Source organism: Hydra vulgaris, chromosome 01 (assembly GCF_038396675.1).
Source record: "Hydra vulgaris chromosome 01, alternate assembly HydraT2T_AEP".
NCBI classification, from domain to species: domain Eukaryota; kingdom Metazoa; phylum Cnidaria; class Hydrozoa; order Anthoathecata; family Hydridae; genus Hydra; species Hydra vulgaris.
The window spans coordinates 13,140,196-13,164,810 of record NC_088920.1 but is presented as its reverse complement, the minus strand read 5'-3'; the positions used below and the strand labels follow the sequence as shown (position 1 = coordinate 13,164,810).

The window sequence follows — 24,615 nt, the reverse complement described above, 5'->3', positions numbered from 1 at the left end:
CACGGATGCTCAATTAAAACCGGCTTCATCAAAAATTAAAATCGGCTTCATCTATTTAAAACGCAACTATATTTTTTGTGATTTTAAATTGTTATAATTACACATAAAAGAATCTGTGGTTCAAAACTTTGATGTTAAAATACAGATTAATTGTATTTCGTAAAGATAGTACTATTAGTTTATTAGCTATAAATCCGTTCCATTTTTTTGACTTCATTTAGAAACACCATTTTCGTGTAATACGAGGATGCTCAAATTACCAAGTAATTTTTTTTTTTAATTATCTAGTTTAAAGTCTTAAAAGTAATATTGTTTCAATAAAAGGTTAAAATTTGATCTTTTAATAAAAAATTTGTATATAACGAATTATTATATTTCACAAATTAGTTCTAACCCAGCAGGCACATCTTGTATTGTAAATAGCCAGAGTATTTATCACGTATTATATTCCGCTGTTGATACCAGAATAATGCGCATTTAGTTTTAAGTTTTAAATTAATACGTATAAATAATACGTATATATAATATGTACATAAAATAATACGTTTAATTCAATAATACGTATAATTGTGCCCGGTTTTTTTTAAATAAACAGAAAAATTAAAATTCGGGTGCAAAGCGCATGGGTACACTTGAATCGCTAGATCAAATTAAATTAATCAAGAAGTTCAGTGAGAAGTCTTTATTAAATTTATGTTACTTTTAAAATTGTCTAAAATTATTATCTTGTTTTAATAAAAACTTATACTCTATAACTATATTCTGTCAGGAATATTCGGGCATATACGAGTAAAGTCTGTATATTGCTGTTGTGATATATGTGAAATGTTTTAGCAGAACAATATCTTTTCAGATATTCTTCTAATAAAGTATTTCACATGTATCAATGCTTTTTTCATTTATATAATATTATATAATATACAAGTAATATTATATTATTGTGTTATATGTTATCAAGTTCATTAATATAATATTAAGTTATAAGAAAAGATTTTAGTTAAATCTTTTCTTATAATATAATCGTTTAGTTAAACCACCATCACAGTTATCATTTTAATAAATGATGTTATCATTTAAAACTCATCAGTGCAAATTGTAACGGGAATTTATTTATTGTCACATAATATAAGTGATAATAGATAAAAGACACAAAAAAACCCCTGTATATATAGAATAATTCTATCTATACCGTAAAACAGGGTGAGTAGAAAAAATTTTCAACTTTGGTTTGAAGTTATGCATATTTGCAGTTGTTCTAGATAAACAATTTTTTGCAGTACCAGTAACGTCTTGCTCAGTCACTGCATTATTATCATCAACAGCCGTCGCAGCGCCTACTCCAACTACACGTCAGTTATCATCTTTATCAACTTCGCCAGCTTTAAGTTTAAGCTAACTTTCTGGAGGGTTAAATTCAATAGTGGAAGAAGCGGCATTTACTTTGGTGTACGTTTTAGTTGTAAATTCTAGATCCTATAAAGTTTGTTTTTCTTAAAGTTTTGCTACTTCTGCTGCTTCTTTAGCAGCTTTAGCACGGTTTTGAGTGCAAGAAGATTTCTTTCGAACCATTTTGTAGAAACACCCATATTTAATTTTATAGCTTTTTATAAAGGAAATTTCATTATCATATTTTAGTGTTTATACAAATCGAACGTGTTTTACTCAAGCAAAATTGTTTTTAATAGTATTTTGTTATTATAATTATTTTAGATAAAATAAAATAAATTAATAATATTTTGTTTCAATATTGTATTATTTTATTTTTATTTAACGTTCTCAATGACAAGACCTTAAAAATGAAATAATTAAAATCTATTTGGTTATAACTTTTAAGCATTAAAATAGCCATTAGGCTGCTTCGCAGTGGTTACGCTTGCTTTAGAAGCTAAAGATTCAGGGTTTGAAGCAAGCTTTGAACATATTTCGCGCCATCGTTAAGGTTGGAGGCGTAAACTTTCTAGATAAACGCTCTTCCGCGGTGCTCTGTTACATTGCCCTAAGTTCTCTTTAGGAAACCTAAATCAAAATAGATAAATAAATAAAGCTTTAAGTAAACTTATCTCAATTTAATTCTGCGAATTTTTGAAAAACATTTTCTTTTGTTTAAACACCAAGAAAAATCTTCCCCATTACAGGTTCAACTATTTCTAATAGTCTATTTGATACTTCTCCAAAATTAATAACATTCGTATACCTGGTTCCAATGTAAAACAATAGAATTAGTACTTAAAAAAATGTATTTCTGCTTTACCTATTTCCAAACCTCTACACTTACTTCAACACTTAAGTCTATCTACTCTTCGTGACATGGAAGATATTGACATTAGATTTTTAATTAAGCCGGTTACATTAAACAGTCAGTAATTCTGAGTAAAACAAAAATTGGCGATTATCTTGATATTTTTTAAACTTTGTTTACTAAGAATACAGTCGAAATGGTTCGAACTATTTAAAATATTGTTGAAATCAAGTAATGCAAATTAATATGTATAAAAAGCTATACCAACGCCATTCTAGCGCCTTTGATTGCAACCAAGGCCAGACGTTAGTATGACAAACCAACCAATTTTTGACCGTTTTGCCCCCCTTCCCCCTCCTTTATTACAACATCGTAACACTTTAGTAACAAGTCTCGTAGGAGCCGTCATAAAACTATTAACCCCACCTCCCCTTACAGCGTGACGTAATACATAGATGACTCCTAAATTCAAAAAAAGAGTTCTCAAAATCTCTTATATGCCGAATGGAGATAAATAGTTCAAACGTCATTTTGCCGACTATAAAAAGGTTCTATTTTTACGACTGAAGGTACAATAAAACCCTATTTGCTGACTAATGGTATATATAATGGTCATCTAATGAAGGTGGCTGTCACAATCCCTATATACCCTCTTCGCGCCAGCCTCTCTGGCAACATGGTACAGCGGTAACTATTTCCTATTGCCTTCCTCGACGACGACGCTTTTATGGTTATATTACGAGAACAATATGGTCAGCGCAAGAAAGTATCATTCAGAATACGATCATAGTCCGCACTTAATTTATACTAATCATGCGAAAGGTTTATTTTTAAATTATGCGAATGTCGAAACGCTTTAAAAATAGCTGTTTACAAAAGTTCTTTTGTCGTAAACGTAATAAGATTATCTCAACTTAGTTAAAATTTATGTGATATAATAAATAACTAAGTGTGATAAAATTTGACACATAACTTGTGTGAAAAAAGTTAAATTAAGGTTGTTAACTGGTAAGCAACATCCAAATTTTACTTAAATTAACTTGATTATACATACTGAATGAAACTATACATACATACTGAATTTATATTATATTATACATACTGAATGAAAATTTGAATGTCGCGTTAAAGGTAAAAAAAAAGTAATCAATATATATTTTTTGATTTATTTTATTTACATATGTTTGTAGACTTGGTTCTATAATTACTATTTTTTTTTAGTTGAAAATAGTATTAAATACGAAAAAACAAAAAAGTTAAAACATACTGAAAAATCCAAAGTCAAATGTTATCATTAAACCAACTTCAAGTATAATTAAAAAAATGCATGCTGAAGACAATTCAGATTCTAATATGAAACTGGTAATAAATGGTATGTCTCAGCAAAAAGGAATATAAAAAAGTTCCACGTTTAACTATGCAGGCCACTATCTATTGAAAATCTAAAATAAGAGCATAACCAGGGAAAAAGCCAATTAAAGGTGATCTTGAAAAAAGTATTATGCTGGCAATTGTACCCAAATAGGAATTAGTTTTTGAAAATAACATTTATTAATTATGCTGCTAAGTTAGCAAAAAAAAAAAAACTGGTAGCAACTACTTAAAGAGAGTCATGGTTGTGCAAGTCTTCGTTGTCCAGAGCCAATATATTCTTTGCCAAAATTATGTATAGACAGGGGGAAAATTTTAAAATACTTCACATCTTTGGAGAGACTGATACAAAATGAGAACTTATTTAATAAACTAATATGTATTTGGAATATGGATGAAACAGGATCACAACTAGATCATACACCAAAATGTGTTGTTGTAAGTAAAAGGATCAAAATATATTCAGAGTCAAACAAGTGGCAACAAAGAAACCATTACTAATATAGCTTGTATAAATGCAGCTGGTCATACCACCTCATAATAGTGAAGGAGCAACATTGAGTGTTTCTTGCTGGACTAAACAAGGTTTTGTTAAGTTACGGTTTGAAAAATTTTTTTTTTTCAAATATTAGTTCTGCAAGGCCACTGATTTTAATTCTAGAAAGACATGAGGTGTAAAACTTCCAGTTCACATCCACAACTGGTTGCAGCTTTTGGTCAGCACAGTTTTAAAGCCACTAAAAAATATGCATTCTGATGTCTATCAAACAATGATGAATAAAACTACAGGGGATAAAGTTTCACATTCTAAGTTATTTGGTTTATTTTCTAAAGCGTATCAATATGACATCACAACAATGCAAGAACTCAACCTGGAGTAAAAGATGATTCAATTGATTTTTCTATTCGAGACAATACTGTGGATATTAATACAAATGTAAGTTTTGAAGAAGTAAAGGTTAATAAATCAACATTAGTTAAAAAAGGTTCGTTTAATAGTTCATTGGTGCTTCATGGTTTTAAATTGTAAGTATTTTTTTGAATTCTTTTGAATAATAAAAAATAGCCTCTCACAACACATCAATAGAACTCAAGTTTTCATTCCCATTTAATGGTTCATCTAGTCTATTAGACAAAGACTCCAATATTTTCACTTATCCTTCACTACAAATTAAACAAAAGAAGATTAACTCAAAAACTCTGTTTTACAGTTGTTTTTTTTTTCACATTACAGTCTTACAACACGAAGCTTGAAGACAGCTGCAAAAGTAGCTTGTAAAAAGAGAAAAGTTGAATAACAAAAGGTATTAAAAGAAAAATAAAGGAAAACTGTGAACTATAAAAAGAAGTTAGCTGAGATATCAAATTTGAAAAAATCAACCTCTATTGAAGAATTAAAATATTGAAGATATTGAAAATTATCAAGATATTGAAGAAAATGATGGTATTTAGCAATAAGTTTTTTTAACTTTTTTTCGGGGTTCATTACCTGCACTTAGCATACAATGAGTTAAACTGAATAAATTATATTGATTTATTTTTTAGTTTTGTTTTATATCTAAATAATTGCATTAAAATAAATAAATTTTCAATGCTCTATTATTCTGTTCGACGTGTTTCCCATTTACGGATCATTGGCCAATAAATGGTTAAGACATTTGCTAGTATTTGATATAAAATACAAGTCAGTATTTGGTGAAATCTTTATTACCTGCATTATATGTAATTTGATGTTGCGATAGTTACAATAATCCTTGCTTAAATTGAAAGAGCTTTTATTGATCTAAAATTTATATTAAAAATAACTAAAGTATATATGTGATATATACTTCAATTAATTTCTGCAATGGGTATTTCTTATAAAAATGTGGCCTATAACTGGCGAAGTTGTTTGCACTTTTTTTTAAACTGAATAAATGAAGCTTTTGTGTGACCTAAGGGGGAGTTAATTAAAATTGTCCTATTCATTAAGAGGAGTACCTTAATGAATAGGGCAGTTCTCGTGAAATGCTCTTTTTAATTTCATAAAGTTGCTTAACTTATATATTGAAAACAGTTTGATGACCATTAACTCTTGCACTATTATGTACTTTTGGTAAAAAGAACGATTTAGTAGACCTGGTCATTTATCCCATTTATTTAGAACTACTCATTAAAATGGACAAAAAAATTATTGAATGGGACAAATATAAAAGATTAAAAAATGAAATGAGGTCAGTAGTAAGTTTCAAGTAAGTTAAGCTGTAAAGGTTGTTTCTACCACTTAGGGTGCCAAAAAGGCAGGGCATATGGTATACATTTACGCAATAGGAGTGCCAAAACTTTTTTTTTAAGGATTAATAAAGTAGGTATAAAAATTTTATAATTTTCAGTATGTATTCTTTTCAGTAATACTTCTTCCACTGACGGGTCGATTTTACGAACGAAGTACAATGTTTTCTTCACGCCATTATGTCCTGTAGATCTATGAACGTGCTCGATTTCTTTGGAGGATAGCGAAGTACTAATAATACCACTTGCTGCCATTTCAGATGGTTTATCAACCAATTTTAACCAACTATTAGACACTCTAGTAAGGGCATCGGCCAGGTTAAATTCCGTAGCGACAAGCCTAATATCTACTTTGAGTTGGTGTACTGTTTTTGATGTACTGTTTTTGATAAAAAATAATCCTATTAAAACGGAGAATATTAAATATTAAAAAAAACTAGACTAATAACAAAAAAGGAAAAAGTGAATGAGCTGACATGAAAGATAATAATTAAAATAACACAACATTTAATGATCAGATTCTGATCATTAAACGTTGTGTTATCTCATTTATTCCTTCTAAGAAAGGTGATAGAAAATAAAATATAATAAAAGGATGTAAATAAATACTATGATAAGACAAAAAAAAATGAAGTCACTTGAATAATAGCAACAAATGCAAAATGCAACAATAGTAAAAATAATTAGCAACCACAAAAAACCACAAAAAAAAAAAAAGCATGACAATATAAACAGTACACATATGTCTGTATTGATGTACCAATGTTTTCAGAACAGTCACGAGTTATCTGATTAAATTTATCCATAGGCCCTGATTCGAGATCCTCAAGTTGATCTCTTACGTTAAATGGGCTATGGGGATTGAACCACGATTAGATCTGAAAATACACAAATTCACGCTTAATTTTCTCTGCACAAATTTTTTTTTTTTTTTTAAATATCAAACATCAAGACACATTTTTTTCTTCCATTATATTTGCAATATTCTTGAGTATTCTCCTTAACACCATTTCGTTTGATGCGTTTGTCCTCAATCCAGATTTTTCTGCGAGTGTGTCGGTAACTAAATGGAACACCGCTTTCGAATCGGTGCAGATATGCAAAACTTCCATTTTCGAGTTAAGGCCCATATTTAATCCTTTAATCACTGTATCAAGTTTGGACATGTTTATATGCGCTGTGTATGTTTTCTTAACCGACCTGCGTCTTCGATTATATTGCCATTAAACTCGACAACCACGTCTAGTACGATTGAACTAGCATCTACCCAATTTGTTGCCTGACGTTTTTGTCAGGGCGTTTGCTGTTCTTTTAACATACGACAACGCTACACGCAACCAACCACAAACTGGAAGATTTCCTGTCATTCTTCCGCACAAAAAAAAGATATTACGTCTTGTTAACGAATTCGGAATTTCACAAAAATCGTTATCTCTTCTCCAACATAACTTTTTGCTTTCCATTCTGACTTGTAAACCAAGAACTCTCGCTCCATCGGATACGCGGACCGCCGGCTTACAATTAAGCCCAAAGATTTCCAAATGATCAAGTACGCGACAAACAGGTACTATGTCTTCAACAAAAATATCATTAATGTATGATGACGTTCCTTTCCAGATTGTTTCACCTTGCGATAGCACTTTGTCTAATACCGCTTTCGCTATGACTGGCGCAACGTTTAGTTCGAATCCCAAACGTGTTAAACAAAACTTTGTCCACGGAACACAACATTTTGGTAAGTCCAGAGTTTCTCATCGATTTTTAGTTGCATATAAGTTGAAGATAAATCAATTATTGAAATATTTTTTCCAAACCGTCTCTAGTCTTGAAGTTTGTCAGCACACGCATCTGTGTTCGCAGTGAATGCTTCAATAAACGTGTTCAGCTCCCTGAAGTCTAATACTGGTCGCACTTTTCCTTTGTTTTGCTGCACCACTGCCATGAGAGGAACCAAACCCTTTATTGGACCGTGTTTCTTTAAATCGTACTTTTGAAGTCATTTTTTCTCTATCCACCCTTCAATTTCTTTTTCGTAATTGTGTTTTATGCCAACAGGGATAGTGTATTCAGCAATCTTATTCACTAGAGTTTCAGGTTGAGAATTATTGTTCCATTTCCACGCAATTATCCATTCTCGATTTTGTTTCTTAAACAAAGCTGTAAAATCCCGAGATATTATATTCGTATTACTGACATCTTTTGAAATATCACCTTTTAGTCCAAGTAAACATGATTTGTTTCTTCCCATAAAACAAACATCACGAGTTGCGGATATTGATACTCCACCAAAAGCCACTATTCCATACCCATCAAAAACAATAACAAAGTGGTTTGAAGTCAACTACAAGTGCTTCCACAAAAACTTCATTTTCATTAGGTGTGACAATTCTAGTTCGGCTAACGTTCTTCGTACTGTTGTTGTTGTCAATTAACAGTTACCACGCTAAGTATTTTCTTCGTAATTTTTGGCGCACATTATTTATAAATGATGCAGCAGGTACATTCTGAGTCGATTAACACATTCCGAGAAACGCCATTAATGTTTAACCGTATAGTAGGTAACGCCATTATTGATTGTTTAGGGAGAGAACTGGCGCAAACATCTTCTCTCTCGGCACGTTTTTTGGACACATTCTTGATGTGTCCTTTCTCTTGACACGAGTAAGACAAAACATTGCTTGTCTCCCGTCTTCGACCCGACTTGTTTCGATTACTATTTCTTCGCAGATGACTATCTCTTGCAAAATGAATGGGGAGTTAACATTCGTAACAATTTGGTTGCGTTTGATCTTCAAACAACCTCGGCTCAGCACGTCTGTAGTTTACATACCAGTTCAACTTTTTCCAGCCATTCTGCGACTGATTGTTGATCGTTTCCACTTAACTCCGGAATTAACTTTAAATCAACTTTAGTCGACATTTTAGCCGAAATAGCTTTTTGTTTCACATCAAAAAGAACTTTATGAGTCAAGCGTAAAACGCCTCTCTCTTAACGTAATTCAACATAATTTATATACTAATTCTCTTGATATTTACAATTATGTCTTTACATTATATACAAATACGTCTATATACATATACAATTATTTACAAGTAACTCAAATCGATCGTTACCTTTAAAACAATCATTAACTATAATTACACTTTACAACAAAATACTTGAACTCAAGGGATTTCATTTATTAAAATATTTAAACTAGAGAGACAATTGGAGTTAAGCAATTTGAAAAATTATATCATGAATTAAAAGTAAATCCTTAAATATTTTTTACGTTGTCATAATTATTTGTGATATAACGAAATATGATAAGTGCTAAAAAAACATATAATTAAGATTTACAATCGTAATAAAAGCTTTTATTGATAATGACTATCACAAAAACAACATGTTGTTTTTGTTATATATTTGTCATCAATGTTACAGTATAAAACTAAAGAGCTGAAACACAATCAACCATAAAAACTAGTTTTGTAATGTTACCATCGGCAACTAATGGTAATACCAGTAAACATAATCATTTTTACCTTAATTATGTAGAATTCCAATTTCTCCCTAACTGTTATCTGATGATTAATAGAGTAAATTTCACATCATATAAATTTACTAAATTAAAACCATGTTTCAACAGTAGGCAAACTAATAAAGCAATGACAAACGCAACTAAAAAAAAAAGGAAAATTGTTATGTTTAAAAAAATTATTATATATTAAAAAAATATATATTCATTGAAATGTAATTAATAATAAATACTTATTACAAATACTAAGATTTATACTTAGACTGAAACTAAAAGTGTTTACGGTAAAAATAAATAAATTGAAATACAACAACACCACTTTCAGAGTTGAAAAAGAACCATTTAGTTTGAAAAAATTGATCTTGTTCTTGAACATGCCTTTACTTAACCAGATCATCTTACTTACTTAACCAGACCATCTTAATTAAGGGACTCTTGACTAAAATAAACCTTATTTAGGTAACACAACTTTTTAGGCATTGCTATCCTTCAAAAATCATGTATTCCTTTAAGACTATATATTAGAAAATTAGAAAATGAAAAACTATTTAAATAAGATTTTTTATCAATCATACACTTTTTGCCTACCATAACAAAAAAAAAAAAGAAAAGAAAAAATACCAAAGTAAAACTAAGTAGTACTAAAAAAAAAAAACTACATAAAAAAGGATTATAAATGTTAAAGTCAAAATCTCTTTTAAGTTAAAGTACTACATGGTAAAGTTATTGTGCATTGCGAACAAAACCATTCAACACTCTCACATTCTAAAATAAAATCAGGTATGCGTTCACAAACACGATGAAACCAACATTCACATTTTCCACATTGCACCATATGCCTAAATGTATTAACACATAAAAAACAGTCAAAAAAATGTGAATAAAAGTAATGTGTGTAAATAAAATAAAAGTAATAAGTGCGTGCGTGCGTGTGTGTGTGTGTGTGTAACTAGTTAGATTGAAAAGCTAAAACATAACTTAAATAATTCACTTACTTATCTTTGACAACTTTATCAGAAGCCATCCAAATTTGCAGACATACGCAATAAAGAGTAAAATTAAATTCTTTTTCTTTGCAAAATCTGGTCAATTTTCCAGTCTTTGGAAACTCATTTAAGTGGTTTTCTATAACACTTTTAAATAAATGGTTTCTCATTTCATCATTTTCAAATGAAATGTAGTGTGGATTTGAGCCGGTACAAGCAATGTGCTGTGCAAACGCCAATGCAAACAAACCACAGTCTACACCATTTGTTTGTTGTTGCACAGGTAAGACTCGTACTTTCAAACTGTCTTTGGTGCACTGCATTATTGCACAAATTTGTCTGACAACATAGTTCTTTATTTTGCCCTTAAACATGCTGTCTAACAGAAATACCTCACCTTCAGAGCACCCAAAAGTGCTTATTGTCAGCCAGTGTACATCACTATCATGTAATACCTGTACAAAGGAGCCCTTTACCACACAAAATGACAAATTTTGCCCCAAAACTGGATCCTGCAGACCAGAAACACCAGTTATCATTTTTTGTACCGAATGGATGACATTGTCTGACAACATCTGATGGGTTGTAATATCATTCATATCATCTGATGAGAGTTTTGTCTGAGGAAGTAAAACCAGTTTTTCTACTAAATGTTCATCATTGTTATGTGAAATAACTATCTCATGGTCAACAACAAACCTTTCTTTGTTTACAGGCTCATCAACAATTTTATGTTCAATCGAGTCAACTAAGTAACTCTCTGCTACTATAAACACTTTAGAAGCATTTGATGTTTTTTCTTTTTGTGATCCAACACGCTTAGTTTGAGCTTTTATTGGTTTCCGTACAGGAATAGAAATATGTTTTTTGCTTAATTTATTATTTGTTTGAGTGACAGGAATCCCAGATTCTCTTACTCTTCCTTTGTTTAGTTTGTCTATTAGAGTGGAAAGAGTTTTATGTAACATCACTAGTTCATCAGAGTTTGCCTCAAATTCAAATGATAAGTTCTTAATAGTATTAAGCATCTCCCTAACATCGACACCAGAATAAATGGGAATATGTTTTTTACATATGTCATTCTGATCTTCTACAGTTGTATTTTTTTTTAAAGACAAAGATGACTCTTTTAAAGGTGAAAGCAACTTTGAAAAATTAAAAGGTTTTTTTTCATGGAATATATCATAGTTATCTTCATCTAAATTTAAGAATGGAGAATTTACATAAAGTTTTGATAATGTATTCCATGACCAAGCAGGATACTTTTTGAATATAGCAAAAAAATGTTTGCAGGGATAGCCTGTTGATATCCAATCATAACAAGTACATTTTGGCATAATATTTTCATCACCAAAATGCACAAAGTATTTTGTAGAAGAATCAATGGTACTAGATACAGTAAATATACCATGTTTCATCATTACAACTGTGTTCAAATCCATATAATCAGCAGTAGATTTTCGCAACAAGCAATGCTTAACTAAACTACGAGGGCGATTATATAAATATTTTGGCACCCAACAGCCATATCTCCTGTATCTTGCATCCATTTTGAAGTTGGCATCAGTGTAGCTAAATTGAATAGATAAAACTTTATAAAAATAAAAAGATTATATTAAAATCATTACTGTGAACTTTTAAATTGACAATAGTCCCTTTCAAACATTAGTTCAATGACTTAACTTTTCTTTTAAACTAACCTTTCTAGCTTATCAGTGAAGAATTCTTCAATTAATAAAGTTAACATGCCTGTCAAAGAAGAGTTGTTATATTTCTTTAAATAGCAATACTTAAATGACTCATTTTGTCTTTCAACACCATTGTTTGTGTTGCAATTAATTAGAAGACGATTTTGCCTATACCACCAGATCCATCTCTAAACAATAAGAAAGAAATTCTACTTTTACATACCTTACCTTAAAATAATACAAACCAAACCAAATGATTGCCACAAAATGTATTCTCAAATAAAGGTTTAATTATTTAAACTCATGTTTAATAATAAATACCTTTTTTATAGGCATCCAATACATTTCAACATAATGTTTTAATTTAGAAAAACCATCTTGACACCAAAAGTCAGAAAGCTCTAACGCTTTTATAGCATCTACTTCTTCTTCACAAGATCTTGACCAAGCTATACATCTTAACAATTTTAAAATATCTTCTTTTTTACTAAAACAACCATTGGAAGTTTTTTTTATCCAATGATCCCATGCCTGTTCTCTATGAAAATCGCAGATGAATACTTCACACCCTAATAAGAGAACAAAATTTTATTTAAAATGATTATGAACTTAAATCGCATGAAATATAAAAAATGATTTCTTTAAAGAAGTTAATAACTTAAAAATTAAATAAATAAATACAGATTGGAAAAACACACCAAAAAAAACAGATTCCAAAGCACGTATCTCCTCATTACAATAGTCAATCATGCAGTATAAAGGTTGAAAATCAAGATTCCAAGATTTGATGACATTAAGTGCTTTTTTTATTGTATCAAAAGTTTCACTTTCAGATACAAATGTTGCAACTATTTGAAAATCAACATTAGTTTTAACAACTAAGAAAAACAATGGTAATGAATATCTAGTGGTCTTATATGTTGCATCTAAAAACACCATTTCATTACCATATTTATTTAGAAGTTTTTTTTGCCAACCAGCTTGATAAACAAACAACAGCTCATCCTTACTATGACTTCTTTTTGGATGGTAATGTATTTTGACAGTGGCGTCAGAAACCTTCCATTCATTTATTTTGTTTTCTAAACAATCTTGATCAATGTTTGAGAATCTGAAAAATTAATAAATCTAAAAACTTTTTGATAATATGAAACATCTAAAAGTACTAAAAATTAAATAAAAAAATTACCTAAGCTTTTGACGTTCAATGACTATGTGTGTACGAATGATATTATTTCTTGGATAGAACCTTCTGTTGTTAGAAGGAGGCAAATCTTTTTTTCCAAACATATCACTAACCATAATTTTTAAAAGCCTCTTCATCTCACATACATTTGAAACGCCTTGTTTCACAAATTCAGAAATCTTTGTTGACAATCGATGGTCAATTTTCTGAGACAGGAGTTCACTCTAAAAATAGTATTGAGTAACACAAAATGTAACTACTTATCTGCATTCGTACTACTACATCAATTAATAAAACAGTAGCAAGATATGAAAGGTACATATTATTACGCACAAATAATATAAAATTAGTTGCAACTTTGTACATGTATAAAAATCATGCTTAGCATTACTACTAGCATTACAATATGAAAAATATGTTTCAAAAATATAGTAATAATAATAATAATAAAAAGAAGAATTAATGATTAACACAGTTTGCAATATAGTATCAAAGCGCAAAGCAATTACTTTTCCAAGTGGATGATTTCGGTGACATAATAGGCAGTCTATTTCAACTTTAATTTTTCTACAAAATACAAAAGTATTATGCTTCATCAAAGAATTTCGAATATCTCTTGATACTTGGTTTTTGTAATAATTTGTCATGTTGACAACCTGAAAATAAAATGACAGAATTGATCATTCTTTTTATTGTTATAATTTTTCTAATAACGATAGATTCATTAAAAATGTGACTAAAAAAAATAATTACGGTTTTGTAAAATACCTTTAAACTAGTAAAATATACAATCTCTTTCATGTTAACTTTTGCAGGACATTCAAACTTCTTAGTGTCTTGAATAATCACATATTCACCTCTGTACCAATGATCAAACTTCTGTAATAATAATAACAATAATAATATCATATTATTATTATTATTATTATTATTATTATTGTTATTATTATTATTATTATTACTATTATTATTATTAGTAGTAGTAGTATAATAAACATAAACATCTACTTTTGTTCTATTTAATTTAAAGAATTTTAAGTGAAATTAAAGAACATTTGTTACAATAATAAATAAGACTATTTAATTGTTACTTTTTGATTTTCTTTTGCATCGATATACTTTTGCTTAGCATTAGAATTCCGATCAACGCCATGATGACAATCAAACCTTTTTGATGACAAAACAACGTAAGGCGTATTAAAAAATTCTGGGGATGTTTCCCATAACACTTTGTGCTTGTGTGAAAATATATCTAAAAAATGAAACAAAAGTTATTCAAAAATGTATTTATATAATATTAAACTCATTAAGCTTTAAGCAGTTGAAAACAAATATTTAAAGAGAAATGGAATCAATAGGGTGTCTGTCTAAGAGTTGCTCAACTGCTTTTTAATAAGATGAAAAGGTTAACAGTTTACTTTTATCTCATCAATACACAGTTTAGTCTGTCATTCAAAAGTCATTCGAAGCTTTCATTGACCTCCCTGATTGAAAACCAGTTTTAAAAGCATATTGGATTACATGAGGTTGCAACTTTTAGTTTTAGGAAGTTTAGGAAATTCTTGTTGTTCACACTGCTTTTTAATAATATCAAGAGGTCACCATTTTACTTTTGGGCCATCCACACACAGTTTTGTCAGATTTATGCAATTGATTGTTGCCAAAGATGTGGTTGTACTCAAGTAAATTTTTTGGGTGGCCCAAAATTTGAGTCAAAGTATTTGTATTCAGCATGATTTAGATTGCTGTTCCAAAACCAAATATTTAGAACCATTTAGAGATTTCCTGATATTTTCTGTTAAAAGTGTAAACGATGCTAAAGACCAAAACTAATAACTAAGTTTTTTTTAGAATAAAACTTAAATTTTTTTCATAATGATTAAATATTAATATATTTGAACAATCTTTTGAGCGATATGATTTTTAAAATAGTAACCTAAAAAAAGAATATTATTACAAAATTAAAAAATTCCCTGACTTTCCCCTGATTTTAAACGAAATCAAGCTTTTCCCTATATTTTCCCTGATTATATCTAAATTCCCTTGACTTTCCCTAAACTCCCTGATTCGGTGGCAACGCTGTATGAACTGTTTATTATTTAAACTGTATAGATATAATCATAAGCTGTAAACACAGTAGAGACAAAAAACTCCATAAATTTGAATAACTGATTATTGCAAAGTGTATATCACAACTTAAATAAAGTAACTCTGAACTTTCATTTAGTTTACATTGTTCCAAAACTTTTTACCTGTACTACCAAAATCCTTTGGAGTTGAAAAAGCAGCAAAGCGAACAGTATTATCTATCTCATAGTTATGAAGACACTGATTGGCTTCTTTAACTGAATCACATATGTAGATATCACTTTTACCTGAAATGTGAAGATCTTATTAATTTCAAAATAAATGCAAAGAAAATATTGTAGAGCAAATAATAACTAAAAATCTTGCAAACTTGAAATTTTTGTTGGTTCATTAACAGATAGAAGATAGTGTTCAGCTTCTTCGACAGAATTGTAAATACAAACCGTTTTTTTATCTAAAATTTGAATTTGCATAAGTCAAAACCATAATTACTTTGAATGTTTTTGATATAAGTAAAAATTAAATATTCAAAAAAAAAAAAAAGTTAAACAAATCACCCTGAAGACTTAAATCATCTTTTGCCTCATTATTTGATATGTCTGAATCATCGTAATCTGATACATCTGAACTAATAACGTAATGATAAAAATTGATAACAACATTATTGTAATCAATAATTAATATTATTATTATAATATTATAATAATACTACTAAAATAATATGATTATTATAATATTATTATTATAATTGTTATTATTGATTAAACTACTACTAATAATAAATAATAAATTACTACTATTTATTTTATTTATATTAATCAATTAATCAATATATTCTGAATTACATGATTTTACAATTCAAGGATGTTTACAAATAGTATAATTACTAATGATTTGTAAACACCTAATAATAATGAATAATAACATAAGAGTAAAATAATAACAACTATAAAAATCATAACGTTAACAATAATAATAACATTAATAATAACTATCATAATAAAAATGGTATTAATAACAATAAAAATAATGGTATTAATAAAAAAAATGATATTAATAAAAAAAATGATATTAATAAAAAATGACGATATTAATAAAAATAAAGGTAATAGCAATAATAACAATGATAATAATAACAATGGTATATTTAAATATATCTATACTTATACACGCACACATACATACATGTCACACATACGCTTATATATATACACATAAACACACATACATCTATACACATACAAACATATATATATATATATATATATATATATATATATATATATATATATATATATATATATATATATATATATATATATATATATATTTATACACACACACATACGCATATAAACGTATACATACGCACATACATACATATACACACAACACACATACATACACATATACACACACATTATACATGTACCCATACATATACCCACACATGCATACGTACATACACATTCAATTATTGTACAAGGACGACAAAAAAGCTGTACAAAAAAATAAAGATTCTTAAAAAAAAAAAGGTATAAAATAAAAAATATATACATAAGAGAGTATTTTTTAATAAGACTATTAACAGTGATATATTGCTTTTATTGGAGTTATTATTCTAGTAGCTATCCAAATATTGTTTTTTTAATCTATTGAAAAAATTATAACGAGAAATTGAGTTTTCGGTTTTTCTCTTTTCAAAGAATGAGGGAGATTGTTCCAAGCATTGGTGCACTAATGTTTAATTGATGCGCTGCCAAATTTTATTGTCCTAGTATGTTCTACAAAGATATTGTTGCATGAGGAGGATCATGAAGGAGGAAGTGAGAATGTTTGTTTAAGTTTAACTATAAATAACCAAATTATAACTGATAATGCCCTAATCACTAACTCATTTAATGACTATTTTTCCACAATTGCAGAAAATCTTTTTAAAACAATCATCTCTCCTAGGCATAACTTTAACCACTACCTTAAAAATACTCCTTACACCTAGTGCAAAATACTCCTTACACCTAATACACCTAAAAATAACCCCTGTAACACCACAAGAAATAAATGATTATATATCCAGTATGAACCCTAGAAAAAGCACTGATCCTAATAGCATTCCTACTCAAATATTGATCTTAGCATCAAAAGATTTAAGCTACCCTTTGAGCATTATGATGAATAAATCATTCGAAATTGGAGTGTTTCCTGACTTGTTTAAAGTTGCTGAAGTTGTACCTATTTTTAAAAGTGGATCCAAACTAGATCATTGTAACTATCAACCTATATCTTTACTTTCAAATATTGGCCAACTAATTGAAAGATTCATGTTTAACAGACTAGAAAACTTTTTAAATCAATCTAATAGTTTCTATAGCCTTCAATTTGGCTTCCGCAAAAAGCACTGTACAAATCAAGCATTCATTGATATAACTGTGACAATACGTGAAGCTCTGGATCAAAAATAGTTTGCGGCTGGAGTGTTTGTTGATTTGCAGAAGGCGTTTGATACTGTTGATCATGAGATTTTGCTGACTAAATTAAATCATTATGGTGTCAGAGGAGTTGCTCTCAAATGGTTCAAGTCGTACCTGTATATGCGCTCTCAGTTTGTAAGCATTGGAAACACTTCCTCCAATACTAGGTTTACATGTATTGGTGTTCCACAAGGTTCAATCTTAGGTCCTCTACTCTTCCTCGTTTATATAAACGATCTGCACACATGTGTAAAATTCTCCAAAACATATCATTTTGCTGATGATACCAATCTTCTTATTGTTAGTAAATCTCTTAAAAAACTGAATAAAAATCTTAATCATGACCTTGCATGTTTGGTACAATGGCTACGATCAAACAAAATTATACCAAGTCTGAAATAGTTATCTTTAAATCTCAAAGCAACAAAATTACAAAAAAACTTAATTTCAGAATAAGCGGTAAAAAAATTAATACCATAAATAAGATCAAATAATATAGGCATTATATTAAATGAAAGTCTATTGTTTCACCGACAAGTAAAAGCAATATCTTCCAAACTAAGTCGAGCTAATAGAATGCTTTCCAAAGTAAGGCATTTTGTCAACTACGAAACATTGATAAATATTTGGCATGCTATATTTAACTCCCACCTAAGGTATGGCTGCCAAATTTCATCTACTCATCTTAAAAATCTTATAAAACTTCAAAATAAATCTATACGAATAGTTCATTTCCAGCCAAGTAATTTTAATCCAGACTTATTGTATAGTTTATCAAATATCTTGAAGTTAGATGAACTCATCTTCTTATTAAACTGTGTTTTTGTGTGGGATATCATTAATAATACCATGCCTATTGCTTACAACAACTATTTTAAATTCACAAGTGATATCCATAATTGCAAACTTAGGTCAATATCTTGTTATAAACTAGCTACCTTCAAAAAAACTAGCAAATATGGTATTCAATCAACTAAATACCAATCAATTCACTCTTGGAACTCTCTGCCACTTTCAATAAAAATAAATCTTCCAAACATTACTAGAAATGCTTTCATTGCCAATATCAAAAAATTTATCCTTCATAAAAATACTCAATAAAATTCTAACACAGCATTTTCACTATCTTATATCTTCAATTAATTCTGTCTATTTTTCTAAATTATAACAGCTTTTAGTTTTCCCTTATTTTAAACCTATTATCAGTTATCTCTTCTACCACTCCTTACCCTTCTGTTCCATATATGTATATATTTGTATGAACCTGAGTGTGCATTGTGTGTATGTATGTGTATATGTATAATGTGTTTACTTATTTTTTTATATGTGTTTATTTACATTAATGCATATGTGTGATTATGTATATGTATGTATTGTGTGTATGTTTGTATATATATATGTGTGTATGTATATGTATGTATGTATGTATCTGTATATATAAATGTGGGTATATGTATATATGTGTTTATATATATATATATATATATATATATATATATATATATATATATATACACACATATATATACAATATATATATATATATATATATATATATATATATGCATATACATATATATATATATACACATACACACATACATATATATACACATACACATATATACATACACATATATATACATATACATATATACACACACACACACACACACACACACACACACACACACACACACACACACACACACACACATATATATATATATATATAAATATAATGTATGTGTGTGTCTTAAATAAATGTAGGTATTGCTTATATGGTAGTATTTATAGTACTTCCTCAAACGACCACTTCTATGCCACATATTGTTATTGTAAAGTATTATTATCTCTATAATTGACATTATTATTTTTATTACTGCTACTGTTGCAAATTACTAATGTTATTATTAAAATTATTATTGTTATTACTACTATTATTATTACAATTATTATTACTGTATTATCATTATTAATTTTATTACTATTATTAATTTACTAATAAGTTTATATACTTTTACAAATTTACGGATAATATTTGTAGGTCGTCACGTTTTTGTCAGTTACATAACTGTTTGTGACTGATCCTAGCTTTGTATTAATTTTATTTTATAAAGTAAAATAAATGATTGATTGATTATTGTCAATAATCAATCAATTGATTGATTATTGTCAATAATCAATCAATTGATTGATTATTGTCAATAATCATTTATGTCAATAATATTGACAATAAGTGCAATTTTTTGTGTAAGTCACGATTATTGACAATAAGAATAAAAAACTTATACAAACTGAAAAATCCTTACAACGGCTTATTAAACTTTAGAATTAACATATACCTTGTCATTTCTATATCCATTTAAAACTTTTTTTAATTTTAAAACTATAATTTTATTATTTTTTAGCTTACGAGCACGCTGTCAACAAGCTTTATAATGATGGAATAATTTAAATAAAATTTGCATAACTTAATTTTAATAATACACGCATAATTACGTATTTTTGTCATTGGACTTTGATCGTATTCTGAGTGATACTTTCTTGCGCTGACCGAACAATATATATTAAGTCCAGGACGTTTATCACTGCGACAAATTATACATTAGTATAGCTGTTTTTAAAAATGAGAACTATAAAGCTCATTTTTTTCTCTCTCGAACTTTATATATTTTTTTCAAATATTGTTTTATTATTATTATAATTATAAAACAATATTTGAAAAAAATATTTAATATAAAAAAATAGTAACTAATATAAAAATAATTATTATATTAGTTACTATTTTTTACATTTCTTTTTTATGTTATTTTTCAAAGATCTTTGAAAATTTGTAGTTTGACTTTTATAAAAAACATTAAAAAAAACTAAGAAAGAGATAAATATTATTGTATAAGTAAAATTAAACTTGGAATGAAATTTTTTATATTGCGGAAATTTACAAACGTTTTTAGTTTAGTAACCTAATTAAACAGCATAATCAAGGTAAATAAGTTTTAAGCACATAATACTTGTGTAAAATTTTTTAAATCTAATTTTTAATAATTATTTTATTAATTATTCATAGGTATATAGTAAATTACTTGTAAACAAATAATCAGTCTATTTTTAAAAATAAATAACTTTTAAATAGAGACTGTTAAAGACTCATTGTTTAAATAATATTACTAATATTATTAGTTATACTATTCTTACAATGTAAATCTATAATAGTCTTAATTTAAAAACAGACTCTGTTTAAAAAAAAAATTGTTTACTAAATTTATTAATGATCATAAAAATTATAACAATGAATTTGTTTAAAATTGTTTTGGTATTCTTTTAGTTTTTAAATTCATAAATTAGTTAGTGGTAAATGTTTAATATTCATATTATTACTGTTAACATGATAATAATAACAACATCAATAACAATATTGATAACAATGATCATAACAATAACAGCAGCAACAACAATGATAAAAATAATAAAATATACTTGTAAGAATAGTAAAATAACAATACTAGTAGTATTTATTAACAATTAGTTTTTTATTAACAATTTTTTTATTAACTATTTATTAAATATTAGTAGTATTTAGTAACAATACTAGTAAGTATATTTATAGTATTAGTAGTAAGTAGTAGTATTTGTATAAATATTAACAGTAATAACAATGATAATTGATTTTTTTATTAATATTAGTATAAAAATAAATATTTAGAGTATAGCGTTGTTAAAAAAAGAACTTAATTATTATTAGGGTAGTTAAAATGTTAAAAATATTTGGTATAAATTTAATCTGGCAAAAAGTATGAGCGGCAAAAATTTGGCAAGTCAATTAACTGCTGCTGTTTCTGCAGTTATTATTCCAACTTTTTTAAATTCTGATTCATAGCTTAATTGAATTTTTGTTTTATGTTTTGATTTCAATTTAATTAACGAGCAGTTAAAAAAGGTTACAAAGTTTTATTTACTATTTAAAAAAGTTTAAATACAGTTTTAATTGGTGTTATATTTTTAATATGGTTCCACAGTGGTGTTTAATTATGATATAATGAATAATTATTTAACAGAAGCTATTATTGATGTATGAGAATTTAAGTTTATAATGCCAATTGTTTATCAACATTTAAAATATTTGTTGTAAAAATAAACATATGTTACTATGCAATTTATTAAGAGCAATCTTGAGTAAGTATAAACAATGGATTATTGAGTGGGTTGACTACTTTTTTTTATTCAAAACAAATAACTCAAAAAGTAGATAATAATCTGCCACACACGAGCGATGTAAAACTGCTAATATATTTTTACGCATATGATAAAGATTATCAATGTTTTGGCCAATAGCAATACCATAGTAACTTTGAATTTTGTTAATTTCCTTTTCAGTCAGCCTACCTATGCCACCATTTGACTTTTTATCTTCAAGATCATTTTTGTTGGTACAATTTTTTGAGGTTTGTAGTTTAGTGCCCATACGTTTCTGGACATGACCTACACATTCACCTTTTTTAACTGTCTGTCCTGGTGAGAGAATAGCTGCAAGTACGGCTGGATATGAGGAAGAATCACCATCACCAATGTATCGAACATATCTTAATGTTCTTGCCTCAATGTTGAACTGAAAATATTCATCAATACCCAACTGATCCTTTGTGATTAATTGAGCAGACATGATTGTCTTTAAACATCATATCTTTTGACGAACCTTTGTGTGCATTCAATACTCACAAGATTTGCACATCTTTGAAAGTCTGCGTTGAAAACTGGTTTGCTTATAGTTTTACTAGAATAAAACCTTTGCTCCTGTTGGCAAGATGCACATGAAATAAATATATAGTGTATTAAACCTTTTTTAAGTTAAGCATCATGATTAAAAGTCACATTTGCAGAATTTTTCGGACAGCAGCCAATGACAGTTATTATTTCTTCTAAAATGTTAATGCTTATAAAAATATAGCAGTTATTGGACTGATCATCAGTTGCTGAAAAATTATTTTTATTTACAAAATCATTATTTACAATATCTACAGAAGATTTACTACTAAAACTGGATGACAAAATGTTCATTTTTTTTTTGCTGAGCTTCATTTGAATTGTAATTCTTGTAAATTAGATTTTCTTCAGCTACAATGTTTGATGATTTATGTTGGTTTTCTTTGAAGAGTCTACGTTTTTTGCTATACCTTATTTCTTTTATCTTTGTTTCCCATTATTTTAGTAATAATTTAACCAAGGTATGTACTAAGGTAAGAACACAGAAAATTAGCCAAAGATAGATGTGTTTGTTGTTTAGTAAATAGACATATAGTGAAGAAATCTGTTAAAAACCATGTAACATACTGCACCAAAAGCATTTATTATGAAACAAAAAGTAGTTTTAGAGTAGCAGTCACCACACATGTAGTTTTTTTCTAAATTTTAATGGTATTTTTTAAGATAACTTCATTTTTAGCTACATAGAAATAAAACAATCCCTTGCTATGGAAAAATTTAAAAATAGTCTAATCCGCATTATTTAAAACTGGTTTTTGATAGGGTTAGCTATATTTTTATATAAAACTAACTCAAAATTTGTAATCTACGATAATTATATTACTTAAAAACTTTAAAATTAAAAAAATGATTTTTTCGATTTTTAATAGTGTTCTACCATCTTAAGGGAACTAGTAATGACTTGTTTTACTGAATGATTATGATTTTGCTGATCATGGCTTTTGTAAAACTGGTCAGCTAAATTAAGTAAACTTTTTTTTATATCTGTATTCATTTTCTATAAATAAAATTTAATTATTAAGTTGGCACTTATTGTTTTATGAAATCTGAAGTTAAGACAAGGTCACATTGATATAATCAAAAACAAAAAAAACAAAATGAAATATATAAAAGCAGTAACACTAGTGAGCGACATGTTTCCTAGATTTGCGTAGTTCAAAAAGAAGCAAAGAAACAAGAAGTTTTTTTATTTTAGCGTCTGCTGTGTTTATTTTGCACAAAATTTTATCTAATGAAACTCATCATAAAATGATAAAAAAATTTTTATATATAAATAAAATTTTGTTTTTATTCTAAAATTTGTTTATAATTTATATTTTTCTAATAAAGTGAAAATGAATGTGGTGATATATATGAAGAGTTAGTGTTTCATCCAGTTTTAAACAAGGGTAAGTTCAAATTTTTTTAATTTTTTTTAGTCAGTTTAAACCAGTCAACTTTAAAGCTTTATGCTAATGATATCATATTATACAGTTTATACTGGATGGAGATTATACTCCTGCCAGAAACAGGAGCAAGTGGTCTAAGGTAATAAGACTTAGCTTAATGCTTAAGATGCTAAGGACTATGTTTAAGTAAAGTACTCTTTAATAATTTACCTGACTATAAATGACTATGAATATAAAAATTATTTTGTATTACCAAGTTGTTGTAATATATATTTTACAAATATGTATAGTCTTTGGAATAATTTTTTAACTTTAGAATTCCTCTTTATCTTGTGGGTCTAGATACCTAAATATAACAGTTTTGCTTTTTCACATCATCATCATCCACGCCAGAAATGCCGACAGAAAACCAACAACAAAAGTCGCATCAATGCGACGTTTGTTGTTGGTTTTCTGTCGGCAATTCTCTTTTTGACTATCATCCACAAGTTTTCTATCGGGTTCATATCAGGTGAATTACCAGTCCATGGTAGGATAGGAACATTATTACGATTCAAAAAGTTTGTAACAGAGAGTGCCCGATGACACGGTGCACCGTCTTGTTGGAAGATGAAATCACCATCAGGAAAATGAATTGGAAGTTGA

At 28.0% G+C, this 24,615-nt stretch overlaps 2 protein-coding genes and 1 long non-coding RNA gene across 4 annotated transcripts in view; 2 read left to right on the top strand and 1 right to left on the bottom strand.

Annotated features, from left to right (window-relative positions):
* LOC136075119 (uncharacterized) overlaps positions 1-24,615 on the top strand; it is a 180,049-nt gene that overhangs the window by 132,469 nt on the left and 22,965 nt on the right. The gene's annotated exons all lie outside the window — the stretch shown is intronic.
* Positions 3,246-5,147, top strand: LOC136075118 (uncharacterized). The gene is made up of 2 exons (XR_010635691.1): positions 3,246-3,370; positions 3,461-5,147. It is a non-coding gene; the product is annotated as an uncharacterized LOC136075118 (long non-coding RNA).
* Positions 9,905-20,248, bottom strand: LOC136075117 (uncharacterized). Its single transcript, XM_065787427.1, has 13 exons — positions 20,164-20,248; positions 15,905-15,975; positions 15,718-15,801; positions 15,512-15,634; positions 14,351-14,511; positions 14,028-14,138; positions 13,769-13,915; positions 13,263-13,483; positions 12,772-13,184; positions 12,395-12,642; positions 12,086-12,261; positions 10,395-11,957; positions 9,905-10,238 (listed from the first exon to the last, which is right to left on the bottom strand). The coding sequence occupies exons 1-13, from the start codon at positions 20,181-20,183 to the stop codon at positions 10,097-10,099; spliced, it is 3,480 nt and encodes a 1,159-aa protein (XP_065643499.1). The 5' UTR covers positions 20,184-20,248; the 3' UTR covers positions 9,905-10,096.